This window comes from Rhodamnia argentea, chromosome 7, assembly GCF_020921035.1.
Source record: "Rhodamnia argentea isolate NSW1041297 chromosome 7, ASM2092103v1, whole genome shotgun sequence".
NCBI classification, from domain to species: Eukaryota; Viridiplantae; Streptophyta; class Magnoliopsida; order Myrtales; family Myrtaceae; genus Rhodamnia; species Rhodamnia argentea.
Genome location: NC_063156.1, coordinates 20,247,033 through 20,272,602, shown reverse-complemented (window position 1 = coordinate 20,272,602; position 25,570 = coordinate 20,247,033). Strand labels below are relative to the sequence as shown.

The following is a 25,570-nucleotide window of genomic DNA, read 5'->3' as shown; positions in this document are numbered from 1 at the left end:
TCCGAAATCTGAAACCAATTTATAGGAGATGGGGGAAGGAGGGTGTACAGGGGGCGTGAGTTTCCAAATGATTTTACGAAAATGCCATCCTCCGTACGGACAATTTTCGTTTTGCGCGATTAATACGTATCGACATCACCGTCAACGTCGACATCACCTTTACTTTTACGTATACATACTAATTACGTGACTAATTTGTGTATATAAGATTAATACAATAAAAACCCCAAATCGAGCCATAAATTTATCTTAAATTGATTTTTTAACCTTTAAATTTTTCAAATTGATATATTTACAATAAATCTAACTTTTGTTAGTACCATCAAATCGCTAAATTAGATGAGTTATCTCATAGATGTACTGATTTGTATTTTTTTTTTCATTTTTAAAATTCAATTTAACGAAAATTAACTGAGAATAAATTTGCCACAACTGTACTAGTTTTGTATTTTTTGTGATTAAAAAATTAGTGTGGGGTGTTGAGTGATTAAAAAATTATTCTGGGTAAATTTATCATATGTGTATTAATTTGAGATTTTTTATGGTAAAAAAAATTAATTATATATCAATTTGGGTTGATAATCTTGTATACAATTCCAAAAACTTCTCAAGATTTGCCTGAGACGCATTTAGATATTATAAGAAATATTTTTCTTTTCATATTGTGCACTCATTTTGCTTCTTACCAGGATTTGTACTTGTCCATTCAATGCCATGAGCTTTATTTAACAAAAAGAACATCAACTTCAATATTACAAATTGACTATTGAAAATTGCAAATTTTCCTTATTATTTGTGAAATTTCTATGAAAAGTTATACAAACGAGGGATCCATATTAAAGTAAATTTGCCTTTGAGGGATAGAGAGAAAGATCCTTCCCCTCCTCCCTCCCCACTTTCCTTTCATGTTTTCTGATTCCCTCTTTGAAGCTCTTATTTTGTTTGCATGAATAAATTTCTATAGGCGATCTTGAGTGAACGTCGAGATTACTTCAGTCATTCGTCCAATTGATGACCATCAAATAGGATGTTTATGACATGGTCGCTCTTTTCTCCCGATTTAGATTTAGGTCAAGTTTTGGAGATTTTACTCTCCCAAACTAAATTTAGATATAGAGCTAGAAGTTTCCTACAAGTATTAGATCCGTATTCTTTAAAAATATTCATGTTGTTACCTCTGCACGGCAATGGTAACAAAAACGTCGAACTTAGACAAGTATCGCAAGCCGTTGCAAATGGAGTGACAAATATCGGTGTGTGCTCATCACCGATTCTAGTCATTGGCCGCCAAAATTTTACACCGATAGGTTTGTTCGGGAATAATGAGAGTGTGATTTTCGCCGCAGATTATGCTTTCTTATTTGCTTTCTTGCTTTTGTTTTGTCCAGAAGTAGGTTGGAATTTCATAAACTTGAAAAATGTAGCTCTCGAACAATATTATGATATGAACGGTATCTTTCTTTCGATAAAAAAAAAAAAATCTATGTCAAAGTGCAATGCTTCGTTTTTACCAATGAAAAGATTGACGCCTTGTATTACGAAAATGATATATGTCGCAAAGACTAGGGAGGACACGCCTTTTCAAAGGCCTTCCAGAGGCTTACTTGTGAGACGGACATGGGCCGAACTAATCCACAAGATGGCCCTGCCCATTTGTCATCAAAATGCTTTTGGTGTTCTCTTTTTTAGGCCTCTTCTTCGAGAAAGACGACGAGCTTTTGGATATTTCGTCAATTTGAGATCCAACTTTCAACTTTGAGAAAATGATGAAAATGATCCATAAATTTTAACTCAGTATACAATTTAGTCTCTAAATATTTAATTTATTTAATGTGGTCATTAAACTCTAGTCCAATATGCAATGTGGTCCCTGGACTTTTAATTTGCCCAATATAATCCTTGAACTTTTAACACATGTTCAATTTAGTCATTGGACTACATGAAAATGTTTAATATTGTCACCGATCTTAAATTAGTGAAAAGACTATGTTAATATTTTAATGTAGTTCATGAATTACATTGAACATGTACCAATAGTTTAGGGACCATATTGAACATTAAGCTAAATTCGTGGGATCACATTGAACATATTAAATGTTCAAAGATCATATTGCACGTTGAATCAAAATTCGGGGACTATTTGTGTCATTATCCCTTCAACTTTTATTAGATTGATAGAACACTAGGTATCGGGTACGGATGGTAGGTTCTCGGGCACTCCAATGGAATTGGTGGATTATTAGTAGGAGTGAACAGTATAGATTTTAATTTTACTATATTAATTAAAATTATGTTTACATTTAAGAAATCAAACGTAACCGATGGAATTAGGTTTACATTTAAGACATGAAAAAAAAAAATAAACAATAATCGCTCTAGTCTAGGTAATAAGTAACTGGTTTCAATTTTATGAAACCGGGAACTAAACCGGCACCTTTGGGAACTAGACCGAACCAACCTATTGGGTCTAATCTGGACGGTTTCCAGTTCGATCAATTTGTCTTACTCACCCTTAATATCGAGCCATGCCAAAGCACGGGATTTCCCATGCCGGCCTACGTGCGAGGCTCGGGTGATTATTTAACAAATTGATGGAAACCAAATTTCGAAAAATGTATAAAAAGATTGCATCTTTTCCCAAATATGAAAAACAAGAGAGAAATTAGTTGATGAAAATTAATGAAGAACGCTCATTCAATTATATCAAATTGCAATGCAAAGACATCTCGAAATAATTTGAAAAAAAAAAAACTTTTAGTGGCATCCTAACAATGACTAAAAGAAAACCAACGGTATCCCTTGCCATGATTACGGGCATTCACCATGGTTCCGGTTATACGGTGTTATCTTTATCCTCCCCGTGTTCATATTGGATATGTTTCTCGATGAGGAACATGCCCTCGTCAAGGAAAAAGTGTTCAAAAAATCCTAAATCTATTACATTAATATCAATTCAATCTTAAATTTTTTTATGGGCGCCAATTCAATCCTAAACTTTTTATTGATGTCAATTCAGTCTTAAACTTTTTGCATTTGTACCAATTTAATCCTAAACCTTTTGAATTTTTGTTAATCAAGTCAATCCGGCCAATTTTGGCCGAAAATTCACTAACATGGACATTGATTGTCATATGTGGCAAGGCTGGCGCCGAAATGGATATTTTTTTATATTATTTTAATAATTTTAAATAATTTCAATAATTTTTTTAATCATTGAGAAAAGAAAAAGAAGAAAAAAAATCAAAATGATTATTAAAAAGTTATTGAAAATATTTTAAAATATCGCAAAATATACACATCGATATCGGCCATACCACGTATAACAAGTGAAGTCCACGTCAAGAAAATTTCCAATCAAAATTGGCTGGATTGACTCAATTAACAAAAATGTAAAAGATTTAGGACTAAATTGGTACCAATGCAAAATGTTTATGACTGAATTGATACCAATAAAAGGTTTAAGATTGAATTTGTACAAATGCAAAATATTTAGGACCGAATTGGCACAAATACAATATATTTAAGACTTTTTGTACACTTTTTCCTCAATGAGGGCATGTTCCTCATCCAAGGTGTGGAACTCATCATATCGAATCAATTGACATATGCAACATATACGTTGTGGAGCCAACTCATCATCATAGTCATTTTGGCTTGCACTTGGACCCCATCATCCAGTCTCAAATTGTTCTAATATGGAACAAGGGGAGTTTCAAGCTCTCCAACTTATCACGACCCTTGGACCAAAAAGAAAATTGTCGGGGCCATCTCAAGATGGTTCGACGAGACATGAATAAGATATTCACGAGTCTACAGACCGGTGAATCACCTCGTCCTACGATAGCAGGAATCGAATGGCAGCATTTTAAAAAAAATCTATCGGCTTTTTCTTAGTCCATCCGGGGTAAACTTGTGCAGCCAATCCTCTCCACCTTTGAGCATAGGCTTTGAATAACTCAATTGCCTTCTTCCCGACATTTGCTACATCATCGTGGCACGGTGTAATGTCAATATCGAATTCTTACTCTATAGGAAGACGTCCGATAGCTCCTCCCACATCTTCGTTGTACTTGCTCTGGCCATTAGGGGTATCAAAAAAGTCCACGCCGGCCCGACCAGACCTAGCCCGGCTTGAAAATTCACCCTAATTTTCTAGCCTTTCTAGCCGGCTTGGTATTGTTAGGATCGGGCCGATCCAGTTCCGATTTTTTTTTTCACCCACGTTTTCTTTGTAATTTATCTTATTTTCATTTTTTATATTCTTTCATTCGAAGGACATGTCAAGTGATTTTGATTCAAAAAAAGAAAAAAAGAAAAGAAACCGACCCGACCAGGCCCGAAGAGGGTTCGGGGGCGCGTCGGGCTTGGCACTGTTCAATTTCCGGCTAGCCCAAGCCTGGCCGAGATCCAGCCTGACCCGCCCCATTGACACCCCTATCGGCCATGACAAACCTCTGAAATGTGGTCCATCCAGACTTTGTAAGAATGTCTAAAAGTTAGCGGCACGTTTCCAACATATCATGCCATTTATCAAGTAATATGGTAGGTGGATGTTGGGGTAGGGGAGGGTTTTCATACTTCTTGAACTCGGGCACTTGGAATTTATTAGATATTTTGAGCTTAGCATGGTGTGAAAGATCCTTGGGAACTTTCATATTGAAATCCCTACAACAGCCTAAGCTTTTCTTCAAGCTTAGCAATTCACTTTGTCTTTCTCTTTCTTCTTTTTAGTGTTGACACGTAAATTTTGCCTGTAAGTCAGACATACATTCATAAAGAAAATCACTTCAAAGTTTGAGATCCTTGATCATGAAGGAGCTTGATCCTCAACCAAAAATAATTAGTTTATGAAATTTCACATTCATTACACCCCACTTATACATAAAGATTAGGTTCGAGATCCTTGACCATGATGGAAGATGATCCTTGACAAAAAAATAGTTAGCTTATGAAATTTTGCATTCATTACACACCCCACTTACACATAAAGATTAGGTTCATACGATTTGATTAAGATTAGGAAGCATTTCACACATAAATTAAAAACCGAGTTTAAATGAAGAAAGCCGCTCTATCATCGTAAACAAAGATATTGTAGCACCGCATATAGATGTATCTGCCCTTCCACCTCTGCATATAGATTTAGGATTCCAAATATCAAATTTTCATGCACTGATTAAAATGATTTTTTTGGTCAAACCAAGAAATTTGAAATTTTGATGAGAAAATTATCCATCGCCTTGTGATTATTTTCTCCGATCGGTTTCTTCAACACATATGATCTAGGAACAATAAAGCTTAGAGACCTCGAGCCCGATTACGAAAATCTCGACTAGTGGAGTCTTGGGAGCTTGTCAACTTGGAAAAGCACTTTTGAACTAAAAATAATAATTGGAAAAGCACTGAAAATCACCAATTAATGTTTACTGTAAAGTCAATTTGGACCTTTTGATTTATATAAGGCCTATTAGATGTAATTTTTAATGACGTACGAACCACCCCAGGCAAGTATTGAACCTAAGTAACATTCATGAGAACGCATCCAGCCCATTAAGGTCGGCCCACCAAGCCCATACTATCAAGGCCAAGGCCCATGCCCTCATATTTCCTTTGGTTGAAATTCGTAGGCCACATGGCCTCCCTTCATTTGTTTAAATCCTTACCATTCCCCTCATAACAACTCATCAATCGTGGATTGCTTCAATAATTGGCCAATTCTCATGGAGATTGTGAATGTTCCTTTGGATCCATCAACCTATAGACTTGCAAGAATTTTCTGGGATCACCTTACCAAGGACCAATAAAATAAAACTTCGAACTTTGATTGAAAAAAATAAACAAAACAAAAACTTCGAGCTCCAAGCAAAATCCTCTCTCTCTCTCTCTCTCTCTCTTATATACTTCCTCAAAAATCTCTCTCATCCACTCGCTCTTCAAGCATTTTCTGATAGTATCTAGCTCTTTTCGGCTGCCTTAGCTTCTCACCGGTGCCCTCCATTCCTCACCACCACCTCAAGCCATCGGTGGATCACTACAATCCTTCCTCGCCCTCCTATACTCTACCACTCGTTCATAGACTTACTGATCTTTGTTCTTTGTCTCAATCACGTTTAGCTTCCAGCAAGCTTGAGTTTGTCTTTAAAGTAGGAATTCTCTCTCATTTTGATGTAATTACATCTTGCAAAGGATTCCATTTTCTATCCATAGTAAGAAAATTGAGGAGTTTGCTTCAATCCATGGATGAGATGACTTGGATATGGCACATTCCAGTCTTGATCTTGATTAAATATGCTGACAGTTAAGTCTTTCTAGTTTTGGCCAAATGTTTCTTTGCATGAGATGGACTTGATCCTAGCTTATCTTCCTTGATTTCCATGTCATAAATTTTCTGTTTTAATTTGTATGTTAATTAAGTGATGTATGGTCAATAGCCATGTCATAAATATGTGTTTGCTATCCGTCCTAGTATTCGTTTGATTTGATAAAGATTTGGCATCAATTTGGTGTTATTTCAACTATCCATATATATTGTAACGATCCTAGGACATTTCCCCTTATCATCCTGTTTATATTTTTCTTTAATAGTTTTCCTTATTTTCCGCCAACCTTTATTTCTAACGTTGGGCATATTGAAATAGAAGACATAGCAACTTCCATACATAAACACACATAATTTTATATATACATCAATATATCTTACATCATCATATAACCTCTTATTTATTACACTACAAATAAAATACGAAAGAGGTTAACTACTCACTCTCATACTCTATCTCTCTCAACTTCTATCACCCACATCTCAAGACTCCACATCGATAGCATCACTTTGGTACATATGCATATGGGTGGACTGGCCAAACAAATGAGCTCGTGGTGAGTCCATCAATTTCCTGAAAAATAAAATAAAGGGATGAGCAAGCAGCTTAGTAAATGAAATTACTAGGCCTAAGGTAGGAATGTTAGCTTTATACTCGACAAAGCTATCTTGCGATCTTTTGTAAATATGAGCATGAACCTTTATTTGTAAATCATCAAATGCGTGGAATCCACCATATAACTTTTGTTCAAATACTATGACCACATCAATCCATGATAGTCATATCAAATGGTCATTCCTGGCTTGCTAATTTTTGTGCCTATCTGGGCCATAAATATTTGCCTATTCGGGCCATAGTTAGTAAGTCGTATCCCGAGAACGCTCATTTGTGGGTTCAACATTACTTAAAGGTAAACATCTCGCATAATCACTTTCATAAGCATGACGGCTCAATATACCCACAATACGAGCCCTTGAGACTTTAAGGGAACGTTTGCCTATCCGAGCCATACGTCGATCGTCGGATGATCTGCACAAACACATTTTTGCAGGCGCATGCGTCAAATCATTTTAATGCAAGAAAACATTGTCATGCATTAATACTTGTATCGCACATAAGATGCACACAATTCACATCAATCTAATGCAATACTTCATTTAAATAACAAACGGATGTTACCACGTTAGATCTAGTAATCTCTTTTACCTTTACCGATTGCCGGGACCTAAAATTATGTGTAATGTGTAAGGTATGGAGTGGGGACGATGCACGGCGGCGTGGCGGTAAGACAGCGTGTGGCACGGTTGGACGACGTGACGGCGAATAGTGGATGACGTGAAGCGGCAACATCGGTGGGGTGGCCGAGAGTGGGAGGTTGGCATGAGGGAGAAGGGGAGTAAAAAGGAATATGGATAGTATGTAAGGGAGAGGGAGAGGATTGGTGGATGACGGAATGAAGATATTGTACCCTTATTTATAGGAGTTTTCCAACATTAATTACTTGAAAAGGACATTGATTTTATCCTAGCATTAATTACTTAAAAGCGATATTTATCTTATTCTATCATTAATTACTTGAAAGAGACATTATTCTCATCCTTATTATTTAATGATTGAAAATGACATTATTCCTATCTTTTAAAAAAATTTAATTGACTTAGCATTGATCTCCTATTCTATTTGATTTATAAATATCAATTCAAGAACTATTTCTTTATATTATATTTTCTAAAAATTTTTTTTGAAAAAATTCCTAAATAAGGTAAGTAATAGCTTTCTTGACAAAATTCGAAATAACTTTTTCAAAAAGTTACGAAATAGCCTCTTCTAAAGGTTACTTAAAGAACATGTCAAGAAGATTTATTTTACTTTCTAATTATTTCTAGTATATTGAAAATTCGAGATGTCACATATATGCTTGGTCCTATGACGAAATTCATGTTAATTTAGGAAGGAATCATGCATTGGCTGAACTTCAATCTTGCTGGAACTAAAATTAAGTATGTAGATAGTACTTGGTCATGTCTAATTTGTTGCTGATTTACTACGTATTTATGAGATTTAGTCGTATTAACAAATATTGGTCATATAATAGATTGTTTTGATGATTCAACATCGATTTTGAATAAAATAGTGTCATTGCCATGCTTGATATTGCCACCAATAGTTGAATGTTTGTTGGATAGGGTAGATTGCACTTTATTTGGAATGAATTTGATCAAACTAAGGCTTTAGAGCACCTAGGTTACGTTTGGTGGCCATGATAAAAGTTGGGATATGATAAAAATTTTCTTATCATGTGATATAAGGGGGATATAGCCCACACAAAAATATCCCATGAGGAAGGTTGGATAAATAAGATGGATAGGATTTCTTTTATCTCCATTGTAAAAAATCTATTTTTTCTCTAATAAAAAAATTCTTAACTTAGAAAAATTAAGATAATAACTAGATATAAGATAGTATTTGGATTCTAATATAAAAAAAAGATAATTCAAAATAATGGAAAAATGATGGACAATTTTATTTTTATTTATATACTTAAATTTCTTTCAACTCTATAATACATGTTTCGTATTTATATACATTATCTATATTAATTACATATTGCAAGTCAATTAGTATAGTTTAATATTTAATAAAAATTTTATTAAGGAATAATGGAAATGAATAAAAAAGAGAAAAAATAATTAAAAATGAAGTAAATAAGAAGGAAGTAGCGGATGCCCGCTTTTAAGTGAACAAATCAAACTTGAAACATACCTCTAGTTTTTTCCATCTTCTTCTTATTTGTATTTTTTTATTCATGTTAAAACTTCACGACTCCACTGTAATTCTTTGTTCACATCAAAACTCCATGAAAACGACAAGAGAGCCAAAATTCCTTCTCCTCCATAGCTCTTTAGTTCCCGTAAAATGTCTATGAAAGAAATAAAAAAGTCAAAAATCATTATTTTCCATAATTTTACGGTTCACATTGAAGTTTCACGAAAACGTTGAGATAATCCAAGAGCTACATTTTATGGAATTGCGAAAAAAAAAAATTATGTTTTCTCTCTTTTATTAGATCCGGCGTACGCCGGCTAATTTACCTTGTTGATGTTGCTATACCCCGTTTGCATTTCTTGTCATGCTCGAACCTATGTCTCTAGAATGCTGCAATGAGCTCCTATTTTATTTAAGATGTAAATCATACAATAATTATGAATTGATTGGTGTAGGTTATCTCTATTTGTGCATTTGTGATTTCTTCAGCAGTGAATTATAAAAAATTCTTACTATCTAGTTTTTGCAATTTCAAGTTCATTTACTTCGATATATTGTTCATACCAGACAATAAATATAATGAGATATGAAAATATCTAGCTTTATTATCATAATTAACCAAACAATGGATATTATATAGAAAAATTCCTAAATTTTATATCATATCCTATCTATTCCTATATGTTCATACCTGATTTTTTTTAATCATTTTAATTTTTTTATAATAATAATTAAAAATCAAGTAAAATTCATAAAATTAAAAAATCAACTTTAGAATGCTTGCCCAAGCATAAGGAACCAATTTTAACCAAAAAATAATTTTTGTATTTTTTGTTTTGGTATTTTTGGATTTTTCACTAAAAAATAACCGAAAATTAAGAAAAATACCAAATGTGATAAAAAAAATGAAAAAATAGTAAAAATTTTAATTTTTATTATAATTTCATTTTGGCCACTTTAGATTCACAAAATTTGATTAATACCATGGTCTTTCCCAAGTCATGAGATTTCATGCCATAATCGAGCCAAAAATCCAAATTGAACCTCTTCGAGTCATTTTCCATACTTTAAGTCAATTATGACACTTAATTTAGAGACCTTTAATTTCACTTTGGTGAAACTAATTTCATAATTTGGATATATTCGAAATTTGACCTAATTTTGGGGAGTTTTGGACCAAATTTAGGGTTTTTGTTCAAATAGTCATTTTCAACCAAAACTAACGTTTACCCAACCATAATCAATCATGATAAACACATTGGTGAAGTCAAATTTTCAATATTTGGTCAGTGAAGGTTCGAATTTGCCAATGTCAAGAAATTTGGGGCTTTTATACATAATTAAATCAGGCAAAAGCTTTATGTACCAAAGTCATAAATATGTCCTAGGTTTCAATTACAAGTTCAATTTCATGAAAATAGGTTATTTGGGCATCGAATTGGAAAAAATTCGAACCGGGCCGGCCAGATCGGACCTCACCCAACCTGATCCGACCCGGTCAACCGCCAAAACCAATTTCCCAATTCCTCTCCCAAGAACCTCGGACCAACGACAACATTCTTCACCAAGGTTAAACCCATTCCAGAATCTTCCATGTGAAGACAAAAAAAAAAAAAAAAAAGAACCGGCCTAACGGTTTTCTTGAGAAGAGAATATGGGAGAAAAGGATAGTATACGGAGGGAACAAAGGCGAGCGAGCGGGAGGGGGGATTGGATTTCTCTTGGAGGACAAAAAAAAGTTCACTGGGGGTCGTGAGAGGGATGGTGGTGATTTTTTGGAGGTGATTTGGTAAGAGAAGATTGAGATTAAAAAGAGAGAGCGACCGAGAAGAAAAGGAGAAAAGGGAGAAGCATAGAGAAAAGCTTAAGGAAGAGCAAAAAATGAGCAAGGAGAAAAAAAAAAGATTTTCTCGTTGGACATTTTCAACTCCATTGATTCTCTCTCCTCTCGAGGGAAAGTTGTAATGCTCCTTTAATTAGTTCTAAACTAGCTAGAAATAGTCGAAACGGATTGGAAAGCCGACTTATGCGGAGCAAAGTAGTAGATGATTCAAGTTAAGCTACTGAATTAATTAACATGCCCGATAAAAAAAACAATAATCAAGTGGTAAGAGGTTGGGTCCAACCCACTATAAAAAATTTCGGCATAAATGAATCTAACCGTGTAGAACCCATCGAAGAACTATGGCCCAAATCCAACTTAAGACAATGGGGCTATATGGAGGACTTGGCTCGACAAGAACCGACCTAGTTGAATAGGATGGCCGGTTCGTGATAAAAAAAAAAAAAGGAAGTGAGAACTAGCTTGGCCTTTTTATTTAGCCGGCAGCCGCATATTTCCCTAAATGTAAGGCCCAAACATTTCACTTTAGCAGTAAATACAAGCCCAATTTTTACAAACTTGAATAAGAGCCCATTTGGGGCAACAAAAGCATAAGAATGTGAACCCATCCACCCCTTCTCATTTTTTCTCCTCGATGGTGTCGCCGGCTAGCACGTTTCTTTCCTCTTTAGCTCAACTTCCTCCGTCTAGTCGATCGTTTCGCGCCACCACAAGGGAACCAACATGGCAAGCTCAAGTTCGGGCTCGCGACAAAAACTAAGGCAAGTGAATTCTCTAATCCATTTACTAACTTTTTCCAATGTGAGTCGGGAACGGTGAGCCGAGTGGTGGATGAGCTATTGATTGGCCTCAGCCTTAGAGTAGTGGGTAGTAGTTTATCGAAGCTAATTGTATATATGTCAAGGCGAGGCAATGGGTGTTGCGAATTGGGTATTTGGTCGCGAAAATGTGATTGTGTGATCGAGAAGTGCAGCTCAACTCATGTCCAGCAAGTCCAATTTCAAATTCTTCAATTGTTGGTAGTCGATCTTAGTTGCATATCTTAGATTTTAGTAGAATAAAGATCCTTGAGGCTTGGGTGAACTGGATGGGTAGTTGAATCGTCGCAAAAGGCGACGTATTGATGTTTTAGAGGCGTAAGACCCGAGGTGGAAGCGTAGGCGTGCATGGCCGCAAACTTGTTGCATGTCACAGATTCTGACTATGTGAGATCCTTGTGGCATCGGGTTTGTGGATTTGGAGGTCGGACCGTTGAAATTGAATAACGAATAGGTTGCCCATGAGAGGACAAATTCGATTTTTGGAGGTACATATGTGCTATTGATATTGCTAGAATAACCTACTTATAGTTCGGACCTGGTTGAGTGAATGAGTTAATGGAGTGCGACGGGCGATGATTTGCGAAGGTGCAACAAAGGATTGGTGGCGGAGAAGCTCTAGGAGCTAGAATTCGAGTTAAGTGATAAGGATTAGCGTGACAGCTCTCTAGGAGACCCGTGTTCCATTCGTTAGTTGATTAGTTTAATTCTGGTTTGTTATTTCTGACAAATGTTTAGGAGTAACGTTAATATGCTTTATCGAATTGACCGATAGGCCCATATTCGCTTGATAGATAGTATTGCCATTATGGTAGTAAAAACTATTATTGCGGGCACGGCATGTCATGACATAAAGCATGCATTGATACTGCACACGGACATGGTTTTGCATATCATGAATTTGAACCGAATAAGATTCGTGGAGAGAGGCATCGCGTTCGGATGTTACACCCTATGGAGTTATTGGAAGACTTTGCTGTATGATTGGGTGGCTCTGCTGTGTGCTTGGGCCGGTCTACGAAGCGGTGCGAGACAACATCGAAATTGCATATGGCCGAAATGGTCGGGTTACAATAGTGCCCATTGACATGCTACATGCACATATAATCATGATTGTCACTCATAGCATCGCATCCTATTATGCTACCACTCATAGTACGTTACCAAGCGAATACTATGTTTATGGTCGATTAGAACTTTGCTGTTTACTTGAATTATCGTCACCTGTTCATCTCATTGGATAGATTAGTTGGTGATTTAGAGAATTAACTTGCTGAGTTTTATTTCACCCTTTTATCGTTGATATTCTTTTAGGTAATTAACTATGGCCAACCTCCCCGCTCTTCCCTCCGCCTCTTATGGTGCGCTCATTTGTCTTACGTGGGACCTTAGTTCCTTCACTATTCCTAAGGCTCCGTGCCTCGAATTTGTGCGACTCACTTGCATCCTATGGGTCTATGGAGGGATAGATGTAGGAATTGTCCAAGACCGCTTTATAGCCGTCTATGGCTGGTTAGAGAGTGGCCTCTTTAGTCCGTTACCTTATGATTATGTGGGCAGCAGCAACAACGGAGGAGCAAGTAGCGGCTTGGTCTAGAAGGATCCCGGGCTACTTAGATGCATATATATATATATATTTGTGTGTTATGTATATGCTAACCGATACTTGTGAACCATAGATTGACCGACTTTAGAGCTGGGGAGTTTTTGGGGTTTCTGATGTTGTGTATACTTGTTTAGTTGGGTGTACCGGGTAGAGACGATAAACACCTTTTTAAGGCCCTCCCAAGGTTATTCCCCGAGGATTGTACTTAAAACCGATTCGATTCTAGTTGGTTGTAAACTAGTGATGTATTGATCTATATATGACTATGGTACATGAACTTTATGGTAGTTTGACCGTGTTCTTACGTCGTTTCTTTTCTCGAAAACCCAATAAATTAATAATAAGTAAATAATCAGTATTGTAGTGGTAGAATGTGATGGGTCCAGGCGTCATAGAAGCATTATGTTTCTTTCTCCTTCTTCCCTTGGAGGTCGTGAAGAAGACGATCATGGAATCGTAGAAGGAGGTGATCAAGGTCATGGAGATTGCTTGTTGATTCTCGGCTTATCCATTTCCGTCTTTACTGATTTTGGTGATGTTTCCTTGCCAAAGAATTAGCAATCTCTAGTCACAACAGCAGAAACTCTGCTCTATCATTCTAGCACAAGTTTTTCCTTTGTCGGTGATTAATATCCTCAAATTGGGCCATACAATTTTGCGAATCCAGCAACTATTTAAAGTCATTTCTTCGATCCAGGAGTTCTCGGCAAAGTAGATTATAAGATTGTTTTTTCTCCTATTCAAGAGATTCAAGATCTCTCTCGGCTATTACTTCCACTAATTCGGACTAGAAGCAAGATTCCGTAGATCTTTGAATTTTAATATCTCTAAAGCTACTAGTCCTTCGCTTTCCAGCAACACCGAAGATTGAGGCAATGGATTAAGCTATGTGATTCATTTTTTGCTCCGGTTTGTTTAGCACATGTTTTCTACACCGATTTCGCTATGTTTTATATTGAACAATAGTTTCGTATTAGCGATGAATCATCGATGAAGAAATATAGAGAAAAAGATGAGCTATATCTCAATCATTTCAAGGAATTCAAGACGTGGCCGAATAGCTCAATCAAGCTCTGAGATTTTTCATCAAGAGGTTTGTCCATCCTTACTTAAGATAAGACTTGATGCATCAAGAGGATGTGTAATGGCCGTTATTCATATGGAGTTTGGATTAGTTGCTGGTCGGTTGTTATATTATTGTGTTTTGGTGATTGATCGTGTTTGTGATATGTTAAATAAATGATAGGATTAATATGTGATTTTTGCATTCATTGAGTGACCAATTTTCTATCACCGACATGAGTTCAAAAATGTTTGAATTTGGAAAAGTTGTGAATTGTGCAATCAAACTTCACATCTTGAGCTTTGATTTGATATATGGCACGTCACAATTGGATGTTGTTTGCTAGCTCAAAGAAGTATGAAGTTAGAATGTGAAAACCGCTTGTTAACCGCTGATTCATGTTTTGTTTCCGAATCGTTTATATGTTCTGCGATTTTTATGAATTTTTCTGATTCAAATTTGTGAATGTTTTCTTTATGAAAGTTTCCCCCAGCATCTTAACACATAATATATTAATATATGATCAAATTTCAGGCACATTTGGTATCCACAAAACTTGCTAGAAGTTCACGAAATATGATGGAATTTTGAATCCAAAAACTATTCAGTTCTTCACGGTTTTGAGTCGCAATTTTGACCTACTTCGAGTCCTTTTTTGTAAACTCTTAAAAATTAAAAGTTGTTTGTTAGGGTCTTTTTAGTAGCCAGAAGAATTTGGGATATTAAATTTGAGATTTGATTGAACTTGTAATCAAAATTCCGAAATATGTCGGTTGTGACGACCCCAAAATTCTCATATTAATAAATTATAATTAACCTTTGATTATAAAAGTTAATTGATGAATAAATAAGGATGAGATCGCCAAAACGGGACAGCCGATCGACAACCGAAAGTGCAAGATTGCTTGGTCGATGCCGACCTGCCACGGACAAGCCTGGCAAGCATTGGACGGCGCCGAACGCTAGCCCAACCGAGGCCGATCATGCATCGACCGGGGCTGTGTTGGTCGTCTAGTGGGCCGGCGCCGGTAGGCCGCCGCCGCCGCCGTTGCCCGGCTCCGCTACCGTGATACTCCCATTCTCTTGTCCAAACACCGGTGAGTGTAAAAATGTCATTTTTTGGTAAGTGAATGCTAAGTCAAGATAGAATCAATGTCATTTTTCATAAGTCAATATGAAGTCGAGAGGTAAATGACAAATAGAAATGTCATTTTCAAGCATTAGGGTAATAATAGGAATAACATCAATTTCATAGCTTAAGATAAGATAATATCAATGTCGCTTTCATTAACAAAGTCAAGAAAACATAAATGAGTTCGGACTAATAGGATTGCCAAAGTTAAGATGATATAAATGCGTTCACATACGTGGAAAACTTGACGAAGAGGGCAAAATAACAAGGGACACGGCACGAGAAAGGGCAATGAATGACAATGAATCAAGGGCAAGGCACGCCCGACCGGTGACCAGTACGGATGCCACTCGGCCTGCTGTGCCTGGCCGCCTCGTGACTAGATTGGGGATCACCGCTACACTTGGACCACGCTGTCGCGCCGCCCGGAGGTGGTGCCGCCGATCGGCCACCACTAACGGTCTCGCCCTCCGTTTCGTTTTGTCCCACCATCGACTTTCATCTCGAAAGATTAATTAATACTAATAAGACAACTTAATTAGGCTAATGAAAACTTAACATGAATAAATGAACTAGTTTCTAGAAGAAAGCTAGATGGCCCAATTAGGAAGCGATAAATAGCCATGTTCTAGAAACTAGAATAGGTGGACCAATCATATGAAGCCGAGTAGCTAACCTAACTCTAGATTGTCATAGGATGGTAAGTAGTCCAATCAAATGGAGCTAAGTGGATAGTAATTAATGAATATTGACTAAGATCAAGACTTTATGAAACTTAATCAATAAGTAGTTGACTAAAAATCTTGGAAGCTTTTTGCATTATAAAAAGATGATGTTCCCCATTTTGGCACCGCAAACGTCATCCCACCATCTTCTCTTTCTCCCCTCATGCCCCACGTCGACCTTCCACCACCACCGACACGTTGCCTCATGCTGTCGTCATCACCTCAACCGGGAGTGTGACACCCGTCGCCTCCTCGTCGCGCTACCTCATGCATCACGCCTCCACTGGCCCCATCGACGCCACGCCGCTGTGTCCCCTTTAATCCTATTACGTGTTCGTCCGTTAGTCGTAGTAAAGTAAAATATTCAATCGAAGGGAAATGTGATTTTTAGATCTAATGCGGTAACATCCGTTTGTTACTTAAACAAGGTATTGCATTATATTGACATGAATTGTGTGTATTTTAGGTGCGATACGAGTGTTATTGCATTGAGCCACGACGATATTTTCTCGCATTAAAATAATTTGAATCATGCATCCGCAAGAATGTGTTTGAGCAGGTCATCCGAGGAATGACGCATGACTCGGATAGGCATGAATTGGGGAGCTAGGAGTGGCCGTTGTTCCCTTAAAGTCCCAAGGGTTCATATGGTGGGTATATTATCGGCCGTCATTCCCTTAAAGGTGATTATGCGGACATTTACCGTTAGGTAACATTGAATACACAAGTAAGCATTTTCGGGATATGAATTACTATTTGATGGCTCGGATATGCATGAATTAAGGAGTTAGGAGTGGCCGTTTGATGTGAACTAAATGAATTGATGTGTTCGGGACATTTGAACAGATTTATGTGGTGGACACCACGCATTTGATGATTTGCAAATGAAGATTCATGTTTTACAATAGACCATAGGATAGTTTTGTTGAGTATGAAGTCGACATTCCTGTTTTAGGCTTAGTAATTTCATTTACAGGGCTGTTCGCTCATTCCTTTAGTTTTCGGAAAAGTAAGATGGTTTTTCAGCAAAACCCACTATTTGGTTACCCGACACATATGGTACACCTCAAGCAAGAAGTGATTGATGTGGGAACCGGCGTCAAATATATTAAGAGTTAAAGCGACCGTTTGGATCGATGTTGGATTAGCCCAACAAATCCCTCTCAATTTTATCTCATGGCATTAGAAATTGGACAGACGGATGCTCCTAGGCCCACCGGGCAACTTTGATGGCCCACCCAAATTTCAAGGCGGAGCAATGCCTTAGAATGCACCCGACTTATGCAGAAAGGGAAGTCATGTTAGTTTAATGGTAGCAAGGTCAGACGGAGTTGCAGTGGGTAGCATATGGGCATATTTCGTAATACCAATCACCATCCACTCCAAACAAAGACTTCAATAGCGATGTTCAACGCCTATAAACATTTATGAAGACCGATGACATCACATTGATGAATCGATGATTAGTAAAAACATGAAACGCAATCGCAATGACTAGGTAGGCAAAATAGAGCCTAAATATGAAATAACTGGATTACCACCAATGAAGATGTTGATGTAGATGGATATTGAGCAATAGAACATCAAACGTCTAAGTGTAAATCAATGCGTCTAAGGTATCTAAAATAGTGTGATTCAACATGAAAGGAATCAAAATTTCAAACACTTACGCCCACGTGTTCACACACAAACACTAATGAAATGGATAGGAGAGAGATGCGAGCATGAAAACAAGTGAATGATCTCACAAGAAAAGAACAAACCAAAATTTTGTGAATCAAAACTGAGTTGGACAATCAACACCCCTTTCGTCGTTTTCTCTTCACAAGCCAAAAGAGCCCGAACAATGACAACATCAAATTCGTGAAATTGCGCTTACCACATAAACTTGGCATCAACTCCACACCAGCATGCAATAACACAGCAGGCCCGAAACCCTAGCCCGAACTCACCAACCAATGCCGATCCGACCCCGAAACCCGACAAAAGGATGATCGGGTTGATGATTTGGCAAGCAATTAGCTAGTCATCGGAGGCCGAGAGCACATGGACGAGAGGGGAGACGAGGAGGTGGGCGTGGAAGGCGAGAGATCACAGATTGAGGCCCGTCGTATTAGGTAGGGTTAACGGGGTATTGGCCCATCGGTTGGGGGAATGGGCTAGGGCCAGGGTTATAGCCCTACCCTACCCTTCCCTACCCAAAATCACTAAAATACCCTTTGTCACCCAAATTTGTTCTTTATCCTACCCTAAAATACCCCAAAAATAAGGTTGGGTACGGTCGGATACGGTAGGGTTGAGTAGGGTCAAGCATAATTGACAGCCCTATTGATTGGAGATCTTCAAGCAGCTGTTACGATAGTCTTATCTTCGAAAATGAAATGGATATAAATATAAAAAAAATGTACTTTCATTAAGGTAGTCTCTTGTCACAAAAAGCAAAGCAACTGTACCTTGCCTCGAATCCCTATTTAGGAGAAATTAATCTTTTGCCAAGATTTCATAATAAGAAAAAGCACCATTGAAAGGTTAATTCACGTATATCAATCCAACACCCATATGAATCATCAAAGAAAACACTATTGATTTCAATGTACTTTGTACATGAAATGCACTCTAGATACAATGAGGCCACTTATAGGTCTAACGCAATCTCTTAATCTGCAGGGCCAAATTAGAGGCATTAGTTTGCGCCTCATCCCGCTCCCGCTTAAGCTGCTCAATTTGTTCTCGGAGAGCAGCCTGCGTGGGTTTCACTGGTATGTCCGGTATGGAGAGCAAGCACTCGGGATCCACCGGACGGTTAATATATTCTAGGGATGCTCGGTGTTCCTCAATTTCTCCTTGCAACTGTTCAACATAGGTAATCTCCTGCGGACGACAATCGTGCCAAGCACTTTCGATGTAGTCCACCTTCTTTTGGTAGATGCATGACTGAGATTCACTCATTTGGCAGATGCATGGCTGGGATCCACTCAGATCCTTCTGGGTGAAGTCCAAATGGAAGAGGTCCGACTTTAGAGGAGGTGGGATTTCCTGAAGAGCGCCGTACTGTCTAATAGCCCTAAGGGGGTAATAGGATGTACACCCCGTGAATCCCATTAAGGGGACTGGATTATCCAATTGGTGAGTAAGACGGGCAGCATGGAATCGGGTCCACCTAACGTGCCATAGGATTTCTTTAGGAGCAATGTTCTTCAGAAAGCTTATCCATTCGGAATAAGACTTTCTTGGAATGAATTTCGATTCTTCCAAAAACCTTTTTATTGGGTAAGTGTGCTCATTAATCTCATGTATCTCCATATTGAAACCGAATTCTTTGATGTGGGAAAAAAACCATATTTGCAAAATTGCAACCGGTGCATGCAAGCTTCCTCTTTTGTTGTTCTTAAAACGTGTGAGAGACAAGAAAGTTTCAGCTAAAATCATATTGGTGAAATTCATTCCACGACATACTTGCCCAACTAGATGTGCAACTAATGGATTCATGGCGTTCATTCTATCAGGAAAAACTACGAAACCAAAGAATGCTAGGAGAAACACCCTAGAGGACTGACGCATGGATTGCTTGGTCGGATATGCATAATGTTCAACTAAAAAGGTGAGTGGACAACTATTTCTATTAGCTTTCAAAACCTTATCTATCTCCTCAGCTTTAATATTCAAAAAACTAGCTAAGACACTTACGGGCTTTAAACCGATGGGAGGCCTAACAAGTTTAGTGATTGAGGTAATTCCTATGGCAACATTGTATTCCTCAATAGTTGGGACCAATTCATGTCTACCAAACACGAATGTGGATGTTGCGGGATTCCAAAAGTGAGCCAATGCCCTGACTGGACTGATGAGGGTCTCGGCATGAAGCAAGGACACAAGTTTTCCAACCTTTGAATTGATGTAATCGTGGCCACTTTGATCTAGCCTGTTCCACCATTCCAAGAGTTCGCTATTGGGAGGGTTAATGATCTTGATGTCGTACCTCCTCTTTTTATCTAAATCATGAAGGTTACTTGATGGATTATCACATATTACTTGAAATAGAAATTCAATTACTGACACAGGAAACAAATACTAAGACATAAAGAATAGTGAAAACTCGGACAGAGAATAGAGATTGGCAAAAAACACAAACATGCGCATGTCTTGTGAGGTTCGACGTCTCCTGGTTGGGATATATAGTAGGGGGGCTTGAAGCTCCCCTCCCAACGAAAAAAATGGGGTCCATGAGATAACAAGGTTGAGCTGGCTCGCTACAGCCTGCGACTTACAGACAACCTCGGCCTTCTCAATACAATTCTAGTTGGCTTCCTAAAGTGCAACTCGGGGTTTTGGATTGCGTGATGTGTGTGCAAATGTCTAGTGCTAAAACGAATAAAACATGCACCACATGGTATATCATGCATTCACCGCTTTCAACTTAAAGCATTCATCCATACACTTCCCTGCAAAATAAGGGTTCACAAGCATTTCTCCTCTTATAACTCGTACCAGTAAAAACACCTCAATGACAGTTAGGGGCATACCTAAGATTCCATGCGCAATGATGAGATCACACAAAAACGTTTTCAAAAAGAGAAGACCAAGCCTAAATTCTCTATAGCTTTTAAACAGTCCATAGAGGAGCCAAACTATGGCGATCCTCCCGAGGTGAACCCCGAGGTGGTCATACGAATTACTAAGTGAGCGCAAATGATTGCTCTTGCAAAAGATAGAAAAAAAAAGTGCCATACCAGATTGCTGACTTCCAGAGAGAGGACTTCCAGAATTTACATGTCCTATGTTTGAGATATCTTCCACAGGCCATCCTCCTTGTGGTTGGATGTTGGCAGCAGGTAACTGCACCAGTGGTCTAGATAGTACATGGGACTCACTAGAGCCCTGATTCTTCATATCTGGACCATGCTTCACAGTAAGAATTCTTGTTTCCATGTCACATTCCTGATCCGAATAGCTGAAATCTTGTCTAGCAAGATTACCAAGCAAACCAATTTCTACAAAAAGAAAAAAGAAAAAATTCTGTTTAACAGAAGATTGCATGCTTGCACACCCCATATCAACTACAAACTCTTGGATAAACGTTTGTTCCTATCAGTGGAGAATCATACTCTGAGACGGCATGAGTGTTCTTGAAGCATTGGGACCAACGATGTTTGAAATTATTGTAATGGTTGGCTGGGATGTTTCCGATTTTACATCAGGAGTTTCTTTTGCGCGGATGCCAGCCACATCAACAGCACACTTTTCACCCTACAAAGAGAACAAATGAAAAAAGGTAATTTGGACCCACTCACGATAAAATCAGGACCCCAAAAATCCTGATTTGAATGAATGTATAAGTGGTAAAGTGGCCAGAGCCTTTATCAAATGTTACCAGAGGATAAAGTCGTTTATCGCTTTCAGCACTGCGTATTCCATCAATAAATTGAGCTTTTGCAACACCATTTGTTACATAACCAGAGTCCTGACATCAAGGAAAAATGATATCGTTAGTTAAGAACTTTAAACGGACCTTCAAATTTCTCTAATTTGCGCAAATTATAAAAAGTCAGTTTCAGATACCTCTGACATCAAGTAATTGCTCACATCAGGGGCATGGGGCAAAGTAACCACCTCATCTTCATAAAATACTTTGGAGATTTTCCTTAACAGGTTTTCATCAAAATCCCTGGATGAGAAATATCATATCCCTATCAGACACTGCAGACATCAGAATGCAACTCAAATCTAATCTTCCAATGGAGATGGCTTTATATACTTTGACTGAAATCTAGATACTTACTTGAAAAAGCAACCCCTGACATTGCACGCTACATTTCTTGCCATACAAAGGACTGGAACAGCATTCGCAGCCTGATAAATACCCAAAAAGAAATATGTGTGTTCATAGTTTCATTTCTAGCGAAACCTACTTCATGATGAAACCTCAACAAAATGCCCAAAAAAGCCAAAAAAATTCAAAAAATCTGAACAATGAACATAGCTAAGATCATTTGGACAGTTGGCCTTTATCCTCGTTCATATATCACTTGGGATCCTTTTCATTAATAAGAATGAAGCAACTGAAATAAGATAAAAGGAATCGGGATGAATTATAATGAATCAAAATGGTAAAATCTGAATATTAATGCATTTGGCATAACTTACATATTTGAATATACCTTCTTACAGTTTGAATTTTATGGTTTCAAACTTTTATAAGCAAATAAGCAAACTACCATTCCAAATATTATACATGCAAAAGTCGCCAAATGCGAGCCCTATTTAATGGTCTATCTATGATGTTACCTTTTTTTCCCTCCTGTTAATGATACATAATAATGGACAACGTTTCCTTTCAAGTTTTGCTTTCCATCCACCTCATTCAAATTTACCAAATGTGCCAAAAAAGGCAATGACAATTTGATTCCCATATTTTAGCTAGACTCCCCAGTTCCAAAACGGGTCTAGAAGTACTATAAAATAACAATCCTTAATTGTTCGAGTGACTGTCTTCCCATTTCTCTTGCAATTCAGTATGACTAACATAATGACATTTAGACACCAAAATAAGCTCAGTGGAATTTTCTTTTACTAGAATAAAGACTATCCGGAACAGACATAATGAGTTAATGATACCTCTGCACGAGGAGCATTATATGGAGCAAATGGAGGAACTACATGCAGTCGTGGTTGATCCCAGTCTTCCCAGACCTTTGAGCGGTCATCAATCACCATTGCCATCTTGGGATGGCAGTTACCATCCTGAAACACATTTAGCAATGATTTCCTTGAACCTGGCATTCATAACATGTTAAGCATAAATAAGATACTGCTAAGAAAGAAGAAGGTTGAGTAGCAATGTGAAAATGAGGAAAGTTGCTCATTAGAATTTGCCTAAGCAATGGAACTAATATCCTAGTAGTTAGAAGAGATAGGAATCTAAAGGTGGCACACATGAATCAAGATGTGATATATGTAATTTCATGAGACAAGAAAGAAAATCTAATAGAAAGGTTGCAAAGCCGGGTGAACTGAAGTTAGTAGATCTGTGGGAGGTGGTGTTATAAAACCCCATATGCATCTGAAACAAATGTTAGTAAGTCTGCATATATGTAACACATCCCATTAACTGATGCCAATGCTATGTGATGAACTTCACTGAATCTAAAACTACGGTTTGATCAGTTAAATAAACTTTCCACAAGCAGCATAATTCATGCAATATAAAGGTTCACATCATTTATAGCTCTACTAAGGAACACATGCATTCAATATTAGGGTCTCATTCCACATGAACTACATAGATTGTCCCACCTCTTCAGAGAAAGCTGTTGAATAAGCACATAAAACTTTCACAAGTCAGGACATTGCTCCTATAAGGGTGGGATATACCAATCTTATCCACACAGTACTTTCTCTCCTAAGTTTTTGATTAAATTATGAAACACGGAAACAGAAGGCTGAGGTAAGTGTTAGTCACCAATTCCAGTTATGATCTCTCTGGGTACAGAAGACAAGCATATTCAATTAACCTTAAAGTTATTGTAAAAAACATGCAAATACATACATATGTATACTAGGCTGGGGGGAAAAACAAAACAGTAAGTCGCCCAACGGGCGTGTGTGGTTTTTCCTTTATCGCAATTTTTTTTTTTTTTTTTGGGGGGGAAGGAGGGTGGAGGGGCACAAGCAAGTTATATAATGCTATGGATCAAAACTGTTCTATTAGCTATGTCGTCAATCTATGCTAGTGGATTTTGAAGATGGTCAATATTATTCAAGCTTGGAAGTGAGAATAAAAGAAAAGCACCTATACCTTATCGATCATTTAGATGATTTCTAGTAAGATAACTATATCGTTTGTAGTAGAATAAAAATGATAATGGAATGTCTATTGTGGTATCACTGATTCAAAAAGTATGTACCTTTTCGAGTAAATCACTAGCTTTTTCACCAATTTGATCTCCTCAAGAAATTGGCAATGGCTCAATTATACGAATTACGGCATGATACATCAATGTAGTATAGGGGAAACTAATAGTTCTGGACTGTATGGAAACTACCACATTAGCTCTGAAGAGAGAGGATAATGCGCAACTAAAATGATCGGCTTTTGTCCTTTTCACAAATGTATTAAGCACGATTTCCTAGAACCTGGCATTTATTACATACTGCGCAAGAATAAGACACTGCTGAGAAGAAGGAAGTTGAGTAGCAATGTGAAAATGATGAACGGTTGGTCACTAGAAGCTACCTAAGTAATAGAACTAACATCTGAGTAGTTAGAAGAGAGAGGCAATCAAAAGTTGGCATACTTGAAGCATCACTCAAGATGTAACTACGTAAATTCACAAAACAAGAAAGAGAATCTAATAGAAAGATTGCAAAGCTGGTGGACTAAAGTTAGTGGGGCCGTGGGTGGTGGTCTCATACAATCCAATAAATATCGGAAACAAATGATATTAAGTCTGCACACATGTAACAAATCCTGTAAACTGATGCCAATGCCATTTAATGAACTTCACTGAATCTAAAGCCACACTTTGATCGGTCAAATAAACTTTCCACAAGCAACATAACTCATCCAATAAAAAAGTTCAAATCATTTGTAGTGTGTACTAAGGAACACATGCATTCAATATTAGGATCTCATTCCATGAGTACTACATAGATTGTCCCGCCTTTTCAGAGAAAGCTGCTGAATAATCACATAGAACTTTCACAAGTGAGAACATTGCTCCTTTAAGGGTAGGGTATACTAATCCTATCCAAAAGGTACTTTCTCTTTTAACTTCTTGATTAAAGGCTGACGCAGGAGTTAATTACCAATTCCAGTTATGATCTTCTATGGGTAAAAGAGACGAGCGAATTCAATTGACCTTGAAGATTTTGTGAAAAACATGCAAATACCGGCACATGAACCTATGCAGCACCAACACGACACGTGATTTCTAAAAAAATAGAGAATTCCAACACTTTGGGACACATATTAAATGCATATTTTCATAAATACATGATATCGCGGTGAGTTTTTTCTTCTTCTGTTAGGAATTCACGATTAGACTTTTTTTTTTTTTACCGGCTGAGTATATTTATTTTGGAGTGGCTAGATATATGGCTTAAGTATATATATTTTTGATAAAGTTACATTTTGACAGATAATTTATTGAAAATGCTTAAAATTGACCCCGTGTGTGTCGAAATGGCATGTTAAGATGCTGGACTCACATGTCGCTAGCGTGTCTAGAACGCTAACCACGTGTCGGTCCAAGTTGAAGAGTGTCAGAGATCGGAGAGTGTTGAAGAATGTCGGACACG

General features: G+C 37.6%; 1 protein-coding gene and 1 long non-coding RNA gene across 3 annotated transcripts in view; one reads left to right on the top strand and one right to left on the bottom strand.

Annotated features, from left to right (window-relative positions):
* Positions 1-10,242: 10,242 nt before the first annotated feature.
* On the top strand, positions 10,243-25,528 carry LOC125315817. The gene is made up of 3 exons (XR_007199098.1): positions 10,243-10,254; positions 11,794-11,796; positions 25,340-25,528. It is a non-coding gene; the product is annotated as an uncharacterized LOC125315817 (long non-coding RNA).
* Positions 18,817-25,570, bottom strand: part of LOC115756190 (RNA polymerase II C-terminal domain phosphatase-like 2) — a 44,514-nt gene continuing 37,760 nt past the window's right edge. The window contains exons 5-11 of one of the 2 annotated variants that reach the window (XM_048281696.1): positions 22,889-23,046; positions 22,053-22,123; positions 21,833-21,938; positions 21,645-21,734; positions 21,379-21,520; positions 21,004-21,264; positions 18,817-20,265 (exon numbers count right to left, since the gene is read on the bottom strand). In XM_048281696.1, the coding sequence (XP_048137653.1) occupies positions 18,917-20,265; positions 21,004-21,264; positions 21,379-21,520; positions 21,645-21,734; positions 21,833-21,938; positions 22,053-22,123; positions 22,889-23,046 (2,177 nt within the window). In that variant the 3' untranslated portion in view covers positions 18,817-18,916. The remainder of the gene's footprint in view (positions 20,266-21,003; positions 21,265-21,378; positions 21,521-21,644; positions 21,735-21,832; positions 21,939-22,052; positions 22,124-22,888; positions 23,047-25,570) is intronic. The other variant, XM_048281697.1, reaches the window with a different exon arrangement.